Source organism: Camelus bactrianus, chromosome 8, assembly GCF_048773025.1.
Source record: "Camelus bactrianus isolate YW-2024 breed Bactrian camel chromosome 8, ASM4877302v1, whole genome shotgun sequence".
NCBI lineage: Eukaryota > Metazoa > Chordata > Mammalia > Artiodactyla > Camelidae > Camelus > Camelus bactrianus.
The window spans coordinates 12507788-12523378 of NC_133546.1; the positions used below are offsets into that span (position 1 = coordinate 12507788).

Here is a 15591-nt window from a genome sequence, read left to right on the forward strand (position 1 = left end):
TTTAGATTACTGAGGGCTTTGTGGAATAGAACCATCATACTAACCTTTGACATTTTACTTCTGGCCTTGTGTGCGAAAGAAATTTTTCTCTTATTTAAGTCACCATCGTTTTAGGACATACACAAAATCAAACATAACCCTACCTCCAATATCACAAAAACCATCTAGTTCCTAGAACTTCAGAGCTACAATGGGTTACTGCTGCATCATTTTTTAAAAAAATGAAAACAATAGTAAGTGTCTGCAATGAAAATCAAAGGTCTTTATTTTCTATATTTAATTTCTTACAATCATTTTGGAAAAATAGTTGTTTCTCCAAATGTGCATTCACTGAAGAAAGCCCTAAACATTATTTGAGTGATTATGGAAAAACTACTAATCACTGAAAAACAAATGGTCCATTCAGTTTACATTTTACACTTACTTAACACAAGCATAAAGGAAAAGTCCAGTGTCAGAAGTTGAGGCCATTCTCCTTAACCAAAACATTAGATCAGAAGAGAGCTTCTGGCAATTGGAGATTCAAATCTGAGAGCTTTTTAAATCTCATTCAAAAGAAATGTTGCCTAAGAATGCAGAAACACACATCATTTTCTGAACATCTTTTTTGGAGGATGTCTTTCTATCTTTGTTTTGGTAATCCCTTAGACACTCTGAGGTTTATTTAACACAGCATTCCATCTGCTCAACATTCACATTTAGATATGCTGATTATATGCTTCGCTCCTCTGCATGCCCTATAAATAAACACATCAGTTTTGCTCTATTATCACTCTTCCAAAAAGCCTCATACAATTGAAATTAACCTAGTATTTACTTATCATTAAATACATTTTCAATAGAAAGGATACACAGCATATGAAATTACAGGATTTTCATGAGTTAAAGACAAAGTTTAGAACTCACAAATAATATTTACAATGTAAACATCACAGTTATTACATTAGAATAAAATAAATCACAATGTTCACAACACAATGTATTTATTTGGTTTTGATACTGAAGCTGTTTTCTTGAATTACTTATGTAGAACTCAAAATAGAATGACTTCGCTTATCGTTTTCCTTCAAGAATTCTGAAAAAGAAAGAGTTGGGGTTTTTAAGCATAGAAACATTTCTACTTACAGCATTCCACTTTCATTTACTTATCCACTCATCTGATAAAAACGTCTTTTTCTTTGCCCCTTATCAGCAGCTTGTGAGAGGAGATTATGTTCTGAGATATTAAGAAGGAATCTGCCAAGGGACTTCTCTTTGGAAAAGGAGCCAGAGGATGAAGAGCTTCTATCATTAGCCATAAATACTCACTCATTTGTAATTTTCACAATTGGTTGAGCAACAAAAGTTCCTAAAGAATTTGTCTGACGGGGAGGGTATAGCTCAGTGGTAGAGTGTGTGCCTAACGTGCACAAGGTCCTGGGTTCAATTCCCAGCACTGCCATTAAAAATAAATAAAACTAATTAACTATCCCCCCAAAAAAAAGAATTTGTCCAATGTCACCCATTCACAAAATCAAAGGTTGGAGGATGGAATCTCATAAAAAGACAGAGTGGTTAATTCTTCTTTATATTGTAGTGCTATTATATTTCTTAATTTAATGGAAAAGTCTTATTTTTATAAACATTTTTTCAAGAAGTCATATGTAACTAACTCTCCTTTTTGACCAAAGGAATTCACTTCTCTGAAATGTCTATATGTGATGAGGAATGAGCACTTGCAGTGCCCCTGACCTTGTATCTCTCTTAGAGGCATCTCTCGTGCTACACTAGTAGAGTTGAGGGTTACAGAAACCACAGAATACACAAAGCCCAAAGTATTTACTTGTAGTCCTTAGGAGAAAATTTTGACAACCTGATATAGTGATGCCATATAACTTCTTTAAAGGTTTGCCAAACATTGTAAAAATATTTTATGAGCAAATGGAAACATGAATATAACTCAAGAAAGAAATATGTCTTGTATCTACATTTACATTAAAACAATTTTGACAACAAGCTTGTCACTTAACAAAGGAAAAAACCTATTCATGCTTTCTTTACTCAAAAAATATTTCACAAGGGGGAGGTATAGCTCAGTGGTAGAGGGTCTGCTTATCATGCATAAGATCCAGGCATCAACCCCCAGTACCTCCATTAAATAATAAGTAAGCAAACAAATAAATAAACAAATAAATAAATAAACTTTATTACCTCCCCCCAAAAGAGAACTCAATATTTTAAAAATATATATATATTACAGTGAATATTATTGGAGTCTAGTACCTACACTCACTTTACAGGTAAAATAAGCTAACATAATTTTTGCTGCATGAAGTTTGCTATGTTTCAAGAAATACAATTAGACCTGAAGCATCTTGATATTTTTACGATAACAAGCCATGCCACACTGTAACTTTGTGGTGTTTCCTTGTCCTTAAGTTAAATGAGCCGCTAACGGTCAATTGTGGGACTAGACCTTAAATTAATCAAAGCAGCATGGCTTGACTATCAAAGAGAAAGCCAGTTTTCTCATTAGTGTGAGCCAGTCTCCTTTTTTAATAGCTCATCAAAGGGATAGGAATGAGCCTGAGTAAACCAGGAGACACCAAACTGCTTACGCATTGTGAGCTTCCTCTTGTATGCCATCAGGACACTGTGTGAATCATTTCAAGATGTGTACCGAGCTGGGGTCCATTCAGGTGGAAGTGTCTTTCTTGGATGAGGTCTCATCGAGAGAACGCTAAGAAGTTTTCTGACAAGTGACTCTTACCTACTTCAATAATTAGATGATGCCTGGTAGAATATAATAAGGATGCACAGATAGACTCACCACCGGGAAGTTGTCGGGAGCTTTGCTCCAAAGAGCTCTTTCATCATTTTTCTAACCCTTCAAGAAAGTCAGGAGATTCTCCCTCACTGCTGCAGATCAGAAAAAGAAAATTGTGCGTGTTAAGGCTCTTAGAGGAGAAAGCTTCCAGAGAAAAGATGACGTGTGACCGAGGCTGTTCTAGGTGGTCTGTAAAATTCTCTGGGGGCCAAACAGTTATCTTTCAGGTGAGTCATTACCTATGAATGCTTCTTCAACCTCAGAGTGTCTAAAAGTTTTCTTACAGAAGTATAACCTGCTGGGCAAAGAGAGTCCTCTTGCCTGATCTCACCCAAACAGAACTGTTCTCAATGCCATCTAAACAGAAATACTGGAGTGAAAAGAGAGAGTACCCCATTGCCTATATATCATGCTGCAGTATTTATACATCATGGAGAGACACAGGTTTCACCAAATCTGAGAAGACAAAATAATTCATGGTTTAATTTGGTAAAATACAGATATTAAATACTCATGTAAAAAATTCCATGTGGTACCAAATTGCTGGTTGACTGCCCTATACATATTTTTTAAATCAGCACTTTTGATAAAACGTATGCCCAGACTCAGACTAGAAGTCTCTACAGTCATCATTTTTAACCCTGGAGACAAAGTAGAATCACATAGCGAGCTGTGAAAAAACACCAGTATCTAGAACCCACACTCTAGAGACCCTAATTTCTGGCAATTGGTTTTGGATGAGACCCAGATATCCATATTTTAAAATTCTCCAGGGTAGTCTCATGCTAGCTGAGGTTGAGAATTACTGTTTCAAAGAGCACAGATAGGTAACAAAATAAATAGATTTGTCTCCATATACAGCTGTTATTGTGAAATTCATTTATGATTTCTCACTTTAGCAAGTGTCCTGTTTCTTTACCTCCTCTTTCCGTTTAGAATTGAGTTCAAGTATTTCTTTACAGCCATTTGTTTTCGAAGGCGGGTGTAGTTGTCAGTGAAGACCGCATCCGAGTGGCGTTTGATTGGCCCCTGGTCTTCTGAGATGCTATGGCTAAGGAATGTGAGGATATGGAAAACAAAGAGTTTTAACGAAGAAATGACAAATGTACCAAAGGTCTGAATTTTTTGGAATCAGATAATTCCAACACCCAACTCATTTCCCATCATTAAAAAAAAAAAAACTGAAAGGAAAATACATCTAAGCTAAAGACAGAGGAGCAAAGAATAATCTGATGTATTTTGGCTTTTACAGGGAGTGCCTTAAGACACTTGCTGTACCAACTGAACAAACAATTTATCAAAGAGAAAAAAGAAAAGAAAAAAAAACAGAGAGATACTTGAAGTTGTGTTCTGCCACTGGAAGGCAAAGTTCGTTAAAAATTAATGCTTCTTTATGAAGCTCTCCCACCCTAACGAGTGGCATCTAAATAATCAGCTACTGGCCATTTAAAGGTAGAATCTTTCAATGCTTGATTTGAGCAGAAAGTAAAACAGAAACACTGTGGTTAACCTTAAAATTCACTTCAGTTTATACAGGGAAGTTTACTGTGTCTAGTTCAATGTGTTTGTAGATTTATACATGATTATTATCTAAGAAAGATAAGTGTGTCTGGAGCCAATGACTACGATATTACTAGGAAAACTTAGTTTCTTAATCCATGGGTCGAGAATATTTTATTGAAGAATCTAAGTTATTTTATAAGTAATTAAACATTATCAAGAGTTATCAATTTTGAATAAAGTAAATAAATTATAGTAAAAAAGGTAACCTTCAGATTTAATCATTGTAACGTATTTTTTAAAAAATGGTAAATTCTCTTTACCTGACTCGCTTTCCAATAAGGGACTCAAGGTATTTTTTGGCAGAAAGTTGGCCCAGGAGTCTGCTAAAGTCGCTGGTGAATACCCCATCAGCATGTCTGGCGTATCTGAAACAAGGAGGAAAAGACGGCCGTGATTTTGTACACAGTTTGCTAAAATATTATTTTGGTTCATTAAGTAAAAATGAAACTTAGCTTATTTGAAAGGTCCCCATGCAAACTTAAGTCCAAAAGGAGGTTTTCTAACAACTGAATATAAGATATAGTCTAGCCACTTATATCAAATATATTCTATATTTCCAGCCCCCAAATTTGTAAAAGTAAAGACATTAGCTTTCTTAGAAGCATATCTCAATATTAAAATAATGCTTCCTGGTAGAATCTATAAAACTACTTCTTTTCTAAGAAATATTGGTGGGAAAATATACAATATTTATTTTCTATTTATTTATGGTGCTTTATTTCTTCTACTGTAAATATAGATATAGGCAAGGAGAAATTATCCTGATTTTAGCAAAAACCCTACTATGCCTTTTGTTATTTCTTCTGCCAAAATATTTAGAAACAAAATCTCTTAAGATAGAGAGGATCTTAGAGCTTATCAACCAAATTTTTCATCCAAAAGATAAATATTTTATATTTTGTCTTCAGTATAGAGTTATTCTGTCTGTACTTGAATGCTGCTCTGGACAAATGGTCCTGTGAAATGACTAGCTTTTATTATTAGACACTTTTTCTTTCCAGAGAGATGAACTTCTTGCCTTAGAGCTTCTTCCATCATGGAATTGGCACAACTTCTGATGTTAAAATTTTATACAGCAGAGTAAGTGAGTGATTTGCTCCGCCTCATCTGTTACAACTTCTCTACAGGAAAACTGTGTACCAGCAAGAGCTTCCATAAATCAGGCTGAATGAAGCCATGCAGCATGGGAACGTGTAGTGGGATGCTATGAGAACAGCTTCATGGTTCATGGTGCCACAAAAATAAAATATTTATATTTCAAAAGTGTATTTTCTAAGATAAAACTCAGTAAAAATGAACTTACCTGGATAGGTCATAATAAGGTGTGTCATCTTCAACTAATGCATTTTGTAAAACATCAGTGTCTGCTTTTAATGAAACTTGATCGGGTTCATTTGCTCCCTCAAATGGTATTCTGTCACCCATCCTGTTAGGAGAAAATACAGTGAAGTAAATACATTCTTTTCTTAAAAGATAGCACTTATGGCTTATAATCGTTTGAAGTAAGATACTCAGAATCTTAGTGTATATCACACATTCACAATATATGGATAGCGTAATTGATTTCATGGCTTCTAGGGTTTACAAGAGTCTGAGTAGTGAAGTTTTAATTTACCCCATAAAATAGATCCCATACAGCTTTTACAAGCTCTGTGTATCAAACCCAAGAGCTACTTAGTTCAATCTTATCAGAGCATTATGCCAAATACACTCCCTTGGCAATAGCTCCACTTTGCTAAGTTCAGTTTCACAGGTAGAAAGATTTTACACAAAATAGAAACTTTAGAAATTTTTTCATATTCAGTATGAAAACTGGGAGCAATTCATAAATTTGTTTATGGTCAGTATCAATTGTCTCAAACATTTCTCAAGAGCTAGCATAAATTACTTTTTCTTTCTCTTAAGTCCCTAAACTTTATTTCAAAGATTCACCTTGGTGTGATATATTTCTATGTATTTGACCAACTCCAAAGAATCTCTCCATCTCTGAATAGGTACTCAAATTCAGTGAATTTTGTGGAGCTTCCTTTTCTTCTAATCTTACGTAGTAACACCATTTTAACGAGGGACGTACAATGCTTTGCTGCAAGACTAAGAATATTCATGCCTATCCATGGAATATGACTCCATTTGTGAATGCATGCACATTTTGAACATCAGCACAATGTTAACATTACGTGTGTGTATTTTCAATGTTAGAGTGAACTTCTAAGGGGTGTGCCGGCCCCTGGCACTCATGTACCTTTAGTGAAGCAGTATTTGGTAGTCAGTAATAAGCAGTCCTCTTTGAATATGAAACCTAGCAATCAGTGCAAACTTCAGCATTCTTGAGATGATTCAACTGTCGTGATACAACCATTCAGATGGACTCATTCTATTTAGTTATCAAAGCAACGTAAGATGTGGGTTTAAGGAGATTTCACAGTGAACACTAACAGCTAAGAGATTATTCCCTCTATTGAGCATAAGTCTACCTTGAACAAGAGTATTCACTCTATTGAGCATAAGTCTAACTTGAATCAGGAGTAAGAAAATAAGCAAAGAAATGATTATTTGTCCCTAGATACAGTAGTCCCTGTAAACTGGAAGGAAAAATCAAGCTAATGTAGTTTCCGTTTACTGTTTACCTCCCTAGCATAAATTTATTTCAGATAATGCTTTAAATATGAGTTGTATTATACTATATAAAGTTGAAATATAAAACACAACCTAGAGAGCAGTAAAACTAAGGATTTCTGATAAAAAAAAATTAAGTACCTTAAAATTCACTCATGGGGGGAGGTATCTCAGTAGGACAATTATCCAACAATTTTTAATATTGACAAATTGATTCTGCTTAGATAGGCTTGTCCAACATGATCTTATGCATATTCCTCTAATCAGCTACTGATCTTGTGATTTTATTTACTAACTGATCTTGACAATGAGCTAAAATGAGATAGGCAACTAGACATCTATTTTTCTATCAGAAACAACTGAACTGAGATGATAATGGAGACCAGCTTACTGCTCATCTAAAACTGGTTTTGAATGAAAGGAAAGCCAAATCTTCCTTCCACCTTGCTTACAAATGTGATCCACCCTCCCTATAAAACTAGTCATCGACACTGTCTCTCCTGCCCTGTGAGTGAATTCCGAGACTCAGAATAATCATGTTGACCTGAAGTTGAAAGTAATTTGCTTCAAACATCAGCCAACAGATTTGAATAAATAATACAAATGTTTTTTAATGAGCTGCCCCAAATAACATGTAGGAAATCCCCATGTATATGGAGAAAGTGTGTTCAACTATCTGAATTGAAGGGAACCTACCTCAGAGCAGAAGGTTCTCCAAAAAGAGGCCATGCCAAGGTTTGCGAGAAGAGCACGCTGAAAAGTGTCAGGAGCACGAGGAGCTGGGGCTTACTTCTGGTTTCCATCTCTGTACCTTGAAAGGGAGAGAATCACATCAGCTTTTCCAACCACACATGTACCAGCGAGGTAATTCTGAGTGTCCAGCAGTAATTTTCAAAGGATCTTGCGGAGTTTAGAAAAGGTACTTTTCACCTTGTCGAAAGATTGCAATGTGATTACTACAACATGGTTACTTTTTAAATCAAGAAGGTTTTTGGGGGGCAGGGAGTGAAAGATGCTTGAATAAAAATTAAGATTCTTTTCAACTGCTGCCTATCTCTCAGCAGGCACAACTATATATTGAATGCAATACTTTTACAGTACTGGAAGTTACCCTGGGGACAATCTTCTTATAACAGAGTTGTAACATCCATGTTTAACATCTTTTCTAAGGAAATAGCTTCAAGGAAATGAAATTTGTTCTTCTCCTTTAAGTTTTTAGTATTTGATTAATATAAAACTGGAGTGCCATCTCTTTAATAATGTGTGTCTATACGTGTGTGTGTGTGTATATATATAAAATTATTTGTATATACATTTTCCTCTTTTAACTATAGATATTACTGGGAGCTTAATATGGGTTTGAACAAATTAACTCAATTAATAGTAAAAATTCATATAAAAAAATCATTGAACCACATATTACCACTGAAATAAATTTTGCCATAAAAGAAAATATACATTGAATGCAAAGCTTGTGTATTTTTACACCTAATTCACTTGCATATTTCACTTCAAAGTAGTTTCCACATAGAAAGTTGTGAGTTTGATGTCTGTTTATTGTGCTGTCTGTAAGACTCACAGTATTTAAACTTAAAGAGAAAAATAAATGCTTCTTAGGTTCACATAACTAACATATGAAATAGAAAAGATGGCACCACAAAACAAGTTGAAACTTCCAAAACAAATGTATTATTGAACCCTTCAGTCAAACATTTACATACAAGTCAAAAAAAAAACCCTTATTTTAATGCATTATTTTAAAAAGAACATTGAGTAAAAGAACAAGCAGGGTAAAGCATTTTCCAACCAAAGAATTCAGAAAACTCATTCATATGTGAGAAGTTGAGACATTTCTAAACTTACCAGGAGACTGGAGAAATTTGTCCTTTATGTTGTAAAGGAGGAACACTGTAAAATTCTTTTCAAGGGAAAATAAAATTCAGTATACCCTGAGAAAAGTTCTAGAGACAGTGGGGAGACAAAAAAAGAAGGAAGTAAAGCTTCCACTTACCTGGCCGAGGAGTGTTCCTCGGAGGCTTTCTGTTCCAAGGAGAGTATTAGAGCTGTCTCAGGTGCTGACGTCCTGCGAGGCCGACAGGCTCCACCAGCTCTCTTGTCCTTAGAGCTGAGCCAGAACTTGGTGCTGGCTACTCTTGCCAGCGCTGCTTTTCACTCTACCCTGACCAGCATTTCAAAGCCCATCATTTTATAGGGCTTCTACGTAGGGCTGAGCAATCACAAAGCTTTCTGAAGACGTCACAGTAGTATTCCCATGGGATGAATAAGGTTCGAGGTTCTTATTAAGTTGTCATTATGCCTGATTTATATAAATTTAGGGTGACTAACTTCAAGATGTAAGATATAAAGAGGAAGCTTACTTTTCTTTAAACAAAAAAAGGACCAAGCTTAATCCGAAATGTTTTAATCTTTAATTAGTAGTTATGAAGTAAGGGACTGATTAGTGCCAGGGCCACTGGAATTCCTTCAGAAAATAAGGATTTTATGTGTAGGAACAGATACAGAAAGCAACAAATGCTTAGGCTCATATGCTTACAAATGTATAATTCTCCTTTATTACAAAGCATCAATTGCCCTAAAGCCTTTTAAAAAATTTTTATACTCTTCATGTAGATCCTGATTTTAATCTTTCTTGAGATCTAATTTTAAATACATCTAGAAATAATTTTCCATATTCTTTCTATTATTACATTTTCTTTATATTGAAACTAATCCCAGGATAAATTTTCAAATATTCTCTAAGATAGTGTAATATGCACACTGCGGTATAGGATGGTAGTATTAACTGCTGTCTCATGTTAGTATAAAATGTCATAATTCCCAATGCATTTCCACATAAACAGCCTCAAATGATCCAAAAAATAAATAAATAAACTATCATACTGGGTAGCTCAAGAGGTTCAGTTTTCCTTCCTTTTTAAATTCTATACTCATCAGTTTTATAAGTTCTCTGTTTGCGGGTTTTTAAGTCCAAGTAGCCTAGCATACATTCAATCAGAGTTTAAGGTAAAAATACAGCCACATGAACAACTTCATGGACAATAAAATAAAATGCTACCTTTCCTTTTATTTAAAAAAAAAAATGGCCACAGTGTGTATTCTTTCCCATTTTTGTTTGCAAGTTTCTCAAGGGGATGACAGCTCTAAAACTCCATTTCTTTCTTCTACTTTAAGATTTTAGGGTCTATTTGCTCCACTCAAAGTCAGACTGATCCAGTAAAAGAATACTTGCTAAGCTTAATCATATTTTCTAACCCAGTTACAAGAAAAATTAAATGAATTACATTTCAAAATGTCTGGAAATTTGTTTCCCAGTTGACAGCTCTGACTTAAGCCAGAGTTCCTGTGGCTTAATTCCAGGAAATCTTTTTTTACCTGATTATTACAAACTCTCGAGGTTGAAATCATTCTCAGATGGAATTTTTTATCCTTAGCTCTTCGTCACCTAATTCCCAGTGAAGCAATTTTATTTAGGAACAGAAACAGCAAAATAAGTTGACTGAGAGTCATAGGAAAACCAATGTTGATCAATAAACAGAAAAATCTAAAAGAAAAAAGACAAAAATATTTTATTATTTTTGTCTAAGCATGCACTTGGCATTCACAAAGAGTAACTACAGTAGGTTTTCTATAGTTTCTCCCATTAAAATAATAAAACACAAAAATAAAGAGAATTAATTTAATCTTACTACCTTGATAAAAATAAACTAAATCAAAGAACTGCATCTTTCCCTGTGAATTTAAACTAGAAAGCAAAACGAATTTCAAAACGGGATCATAGCTCCATCTGCAGGTTCAAAGTCTTAATTTGCAGACTTTTAAAAAAATGTGTTTCTTCTCTTTTCTTTCAAAGAAATGGATAGAAGCCAGAGGCTCCTTAACTAGCTAAATTACAGAATCTTCCAGAAAAAATAAACATATGAAAAAATATTGTAGCCAAGTTTATCCTAAATACTATTTTTACTATAAAACTCAGTAAATACAAAAATACAAATCTGGGTTTACTGTTTACATCTTTTCCCCCTACTTTGACATATCTTTCCATCATATTCCCATATCTCTAACAGAACTCACTTCCTACCCTAAGGCTTCTCATTAAAATGACATTTATAGAAAGAAGAACTGCTATTCATTCATACAACTAGAACAAATCTCCGAGAGCCTTCTTTTACAAGTAAGTAAACTGAAGCCCAGAGCTAAGTAATTTTTGCAAATTCGCCCAGGTGGAAATTACAAATAGGGAATGAAACCTAGGTCTTTTGATCTTGATAAAACTTTCTTGCCATTAAGAACTGGCAGTTTCCTGTACTGTTGTTATTACCGTTATTGATGCTAACAGGTCAGGTAAGGAAAACAAAAACTCATAAAAATATTGGCATCTGCCTCTCCTTTTTTGAACAACTGGACCAAAGGCAGACAGAAAAAAAAAAAAACTGGCATTCTAAACTAAAATACACTGAATGTAGGAAAGTCAGATGGAAGGGGTTTTCAGGCTTAGGATCTAGGCAGAAATCCAGAATCACCCTTCTTTTCTTAGTGCAAAGAGCTAATAGAAGGTCCTCACTAGGGATGATAAGCTGAAGCTGTGCTCTTTGCCTCTCCATGTGACCACCTTGTCTGCCTAACTCACCCTCACTCACACACGAGACCCGTTCACTCTTTGCCAGGGTCATCCAGAAGGGTTAGGTCTGCAAACAACTGGCTGTGAGCCACATCTGGCTCAACTCTCCAGTTTTTTCATCTCTCAAGCTAAGAATGATGTTTATGTTTTCAAAAGACTGAAAGATATTAGAAGAAGAAAAATACTCTGCTACACATGAAAATTATATGCCAGTTAAATTTGTGCTCATAAATGAAGGTTGATTGGAACATGCAAATGCTCATCACATATGTATCGTCTGTGGCCACTCTTGTCCTACAACGGCCAAGTTGAGACTGTTTTACCCACAAAACCTAAAGTATTTACTACCTGGCTCTTTGCAGAAAAGCTTTATCAATATCTAGTCTAGAGCCTCCCATTTGGGAAGGTATTTAAGAGGTCATGTGTACCTTAGTATTCTTAAGTCCTTTAGTTTTCAATAATTTGTATTAGGAAACATATACATGTGTGTATGCATATATATACTTTTAATATATACTATGTAAAAAATATATGCATGTATACACATATATGTAATATGCATAATGTATACCTATATCTAAAACACCTCTTCATTGCAGCATTATTTATAATAGCTAAGAAATGGAAAAAACCTAGTGTTCATAGATTGATGAATGGATAAAGAAGATACAGTCTATACACACGATGAAATACTACTCAGCCATAAAAAAGAATGAAATCATTTTTTTAAAATGAAATCCATTTGTGACAACGTGGATGAACCTTGAAGGTAATGTGCTAAATGAAATAATCAGACAAAGAAAGACAAATATTGTATGATTTCTCTCATATGTGTAATTAAAAGAAAAATGAAACAAACAAATAAACAAAATAAAACAAAAACAAACTCATCAATACAGAGATCAGATTAGTAGATAGCAGAGGGTAAGGGGGTTGGGGGTGTGGGTGAAATGGGTGAAGAGCGTCAACTGTATGGTTAGGGATGGTAACCAGACTTGTGGTAAGTGATTATTTTGTGGGATACAGAGTAGTTGAACTATGATGCTCTACAGCTGGAACCTATACCATAAAAATAAGTAAATAAGTGAAGTAGTAAAGATTTAAGAACAAATTTCATCTACTTCACAGTGTCATCCCTTATACATGTGCCCCTCCTACCATCCACACATTCCACGTAACCAGCCTCTAACTCAGTGAACCCCTCTGTGTGGAGATCAGAATACATGAGGGCCACAAGGAAAGGAGAGGTTACCAGTGGAGGAAATGGAAAGCAATGATGTCTAGCTCCTGACTTTTAGAATGCTGAGGTCTAGATGTTCGAACGAAAGATTTGGCAAGAATATTCACTGAGTTCTTATGGGCCCTGCACCATGATATGCATTCCCCCTGAGACCAGGAAAGAACCTCTGAGATGGGGAAGAGATGAGATTTCTTAGAGATGGGAGGCAACCCTCTGCCCCTCATTGGTGGGATTTTGTGGTAGGATTGAAGGGATGAATGACAGAACTCTGAACTTGGGGACTAAACAGCAGAGGCTAACTTGACTTCTTTTATTATCTGATTGCCACAGCAAGCCATGGAGAAACACTCCGTGATTGTAAAGGAGGAAGCAGACAGACCTGTATGACAAAGAAAGTCCCCCATATCCTGCTTGGAAGACCCTAAGTGCCTTCTGGGAGTAAAAAAGTGGAAAGGGCCTACCAATCATTGATCAAGGGCCAGACCATGCCCAGAGACCAGAGGGAACTGCACATCTCAGTGGATGGCAGCATGGCATAGAGCACCAGGACCCAGAGGGAGCTTTCCAGATCTCACATTGTTAAACTTAGATGCTACATACTCTGAGGAAGAAGAAGGAGAAAGCAAATCCTGAACTTGCAGAATTTTAAATCTTAAAATGACTGTGTTTAACCAGAAATGACTAAGATTACATTTTCTGTGGAATGGAGGGATAAAATAGAAGTCGAGTTAGAGAAAGCATTTTAAAGCTAAAGTTTTTGTACATGATGTTACACTGTCTGTGAAAATTTATACTCCCTCTTACTCTATGAATGAACTTGCGTTTTGTAGGATCATGCTTTGCCTAGGAGGAGCTTGCCCAAGGGCCTGTATCCTACTTAGAATCAAAATCAACTTTAGAAAGACCATGAGACAGAAGCCTGGTAATGCTGAGACCCATCCTGGAGTAATGAGTCCTGCCCTCATGTCTTCCTCCAATCCTTTGTCCTTCAGTCATTCTGGCTGGTCTCCAGCTTTGACATCTGGCTCCCTCCTTAGGCTTCCCCAGCCCACTTCCTGGCCTTCAGATTCTCAACCTGTTTCTTTCATTTTGCCTCAGTCCTATAAGCGCCCCCTACCCTCCAGCCCCAGGAAGCCTGAATTTTGACCTGCTTTCAAGACAGATCTGCTCGCACAGATTACAAACCCAAGTGCCCCCCTTTGCTGGATACTCTCCAGCTGCCCCTTCGGATCTGTTCTCTGCTCTTCCCCTCTCGGCTTTTTGTGCCCTTGAAGGTTGACCTCCAGAGTCATCCACGCCCTGTGGTCCTCCAGCTTCTGGACGAGTTTAGCCAAAGGCAGGCACTGGTAGGAAACTAAAGGGACTGAAGACTAGAAGAAAAAGGGTTCTGAATACTTATTCTCCATAAGCTAGGGTTTGGAGGAGACTACATTCCTCCTCTAAGAGCCAGAACCTGTCTGGTGGCCCCTCCTCTACAGCCCTGGAAGTGCCAAAAGCTTCCTGGTGCGGGGCTGAGGTTATTTCACGGGTCTTTTGCCACCTCATTGGTTCTCAACATATTTATTAAACTCTCCTTAATCCTTATCACACTCTCCTTTCTATATCTTTATTAAAGTCTACTCGGTCAACCTCTGGAGAGAGTCATCTGTGTCCTGCAGACCGTCCGTAAAGCACTTCCACTCCCAAACCCAACCTCACACTTCTGAGGATATCTGGAGACATTTAATTTCAGGATTCAAGAGATTTAGAAGGCAGGCTCATTTTTAAAGCTTTAATTTTTTACATTTAAGTTGAGAGAACCCTTAGAATAATTAAGATGGAATCCCATAGGAAAGGTGCTCTAGCCCTGAGCAGGTCTGCCAGATTGGTGAGCAATTGGTTTTTGAATATTATGGTTGAAACACAAAGAAACGAGAAGTTCATTTAGACCCTTGGTGTTACTCAAGTGCCCCCAGGAAAAGAGGCTGGATCTATTGTTAACACTGTAGGAGGAAAGGTCAATGTACTGCCAGGAGCCAAACACAAAACCTTGACAACCCTGACCAGGGTCTCCATGGGGAACAGTGGATCGGCCTCCACCTCTCCAGGGCCCCTGGCACCTCATCCTCAGGAAATAGTCTCTGACTGTCTAGGAAGCAGGAGCTACAGCTATTTGATAAACTTTGTTTTTTAAGTTAATCATCATTCTAATATCCTGTATCTGTAGTCATTTCACTGCACTTCCCAGTCTGTGGGACTGACCTTCTAATTCCTGACTCATAAAATCATAATTTTTAGCTAGAAAGAATGTAAGATGATTTAGTCCTGCCACGTTGTTTTGAGAGATGATAGATATTTGAAACCCCAAAGAGGCATCATTTTCTACTTTATTTAGGGACCCAGAGTTGAAAAGCCAAATGCCATCTTAGCTCTCAAGGAGAGTCAAAATCAATGGAAAATACAGACACTGAATACCAAATTATAAGGTGAGTTGGCCTAAGAAGTATGATGTTTTATGAGAGGTGGAGCAGGTATTTCTGAGGAAGTCATATCAAAGCCAAGATTTATTGAATGCTTGGACCTTGGGTTAAAAAACAGAGGTGAGAAAAAGGGATGACCATTCCAGGTATCACAAAATATCATTTGAAAAGACCTGGAGGCATGGCATAATGAGAAATTGATGCAGAACCTTACCTTCAGGGAAAAGAAAACCAGTGAGGCAGGGATATGATGTGAGCTTGTGTTTGT

At 36.4% G+C, this 15591-nt stretch overlaps 1 protein-coding gene across 1 annotated transcript; it reads right to left on the bottom strand.

The window, feature by feature from the left end:
* Positions 1–242: 242 nt before the first annotated feature.
* On the bottom strand, positions 243–9162 carry VIP (vasoactive intestinal peptide). The gene is made up of 7 exons (XM_010965722.3): positions 8997–9162; positions 7682–7796; positions 5673–5795; positions 4630–4734; positions 3726–3857; positions 2810–2898; positions 243–1075 (listed from the first exon to the last, which is right to left on the bottom strand). Exons 2-6 carry the CDS (start codon positions 7786–7788, stop codon positions 2853–2855), a joined length of 513 nt encoding a protein of 170 aa, XP_010964024.1. The 5' UTR covers positions 7789–7796; positions 8997–9162; the 3' UTR covers positions 243–1075; positions 2810–2852.
* Between the last annotated feature and the right edge of the window lie 6429 nt (positions 9163–15591).

Coding starts and splice junctions, on each gene's coding strand:
- VIP (XM_010965722.3), bottom strand. CDS start 7,788: ATGGAAACCAGAAGTAAGCCCCAGCTCCTCGTGCTCCTGACACTTTTC. Junction 4,735..5,672: donor CCTTATTATGACCTATCCAG/GTAAGTTCATTT, acceptor TCCTTGTTTCAG/ATACGCCAGACATGCTGATG. Junction 3,858..4,629: donor CTTATTGGAAAGCGAGTCAG/GTAAAGAGAATT, acceptor CACATTCCTTAG/CCATAGCATCTCAGAAGACC.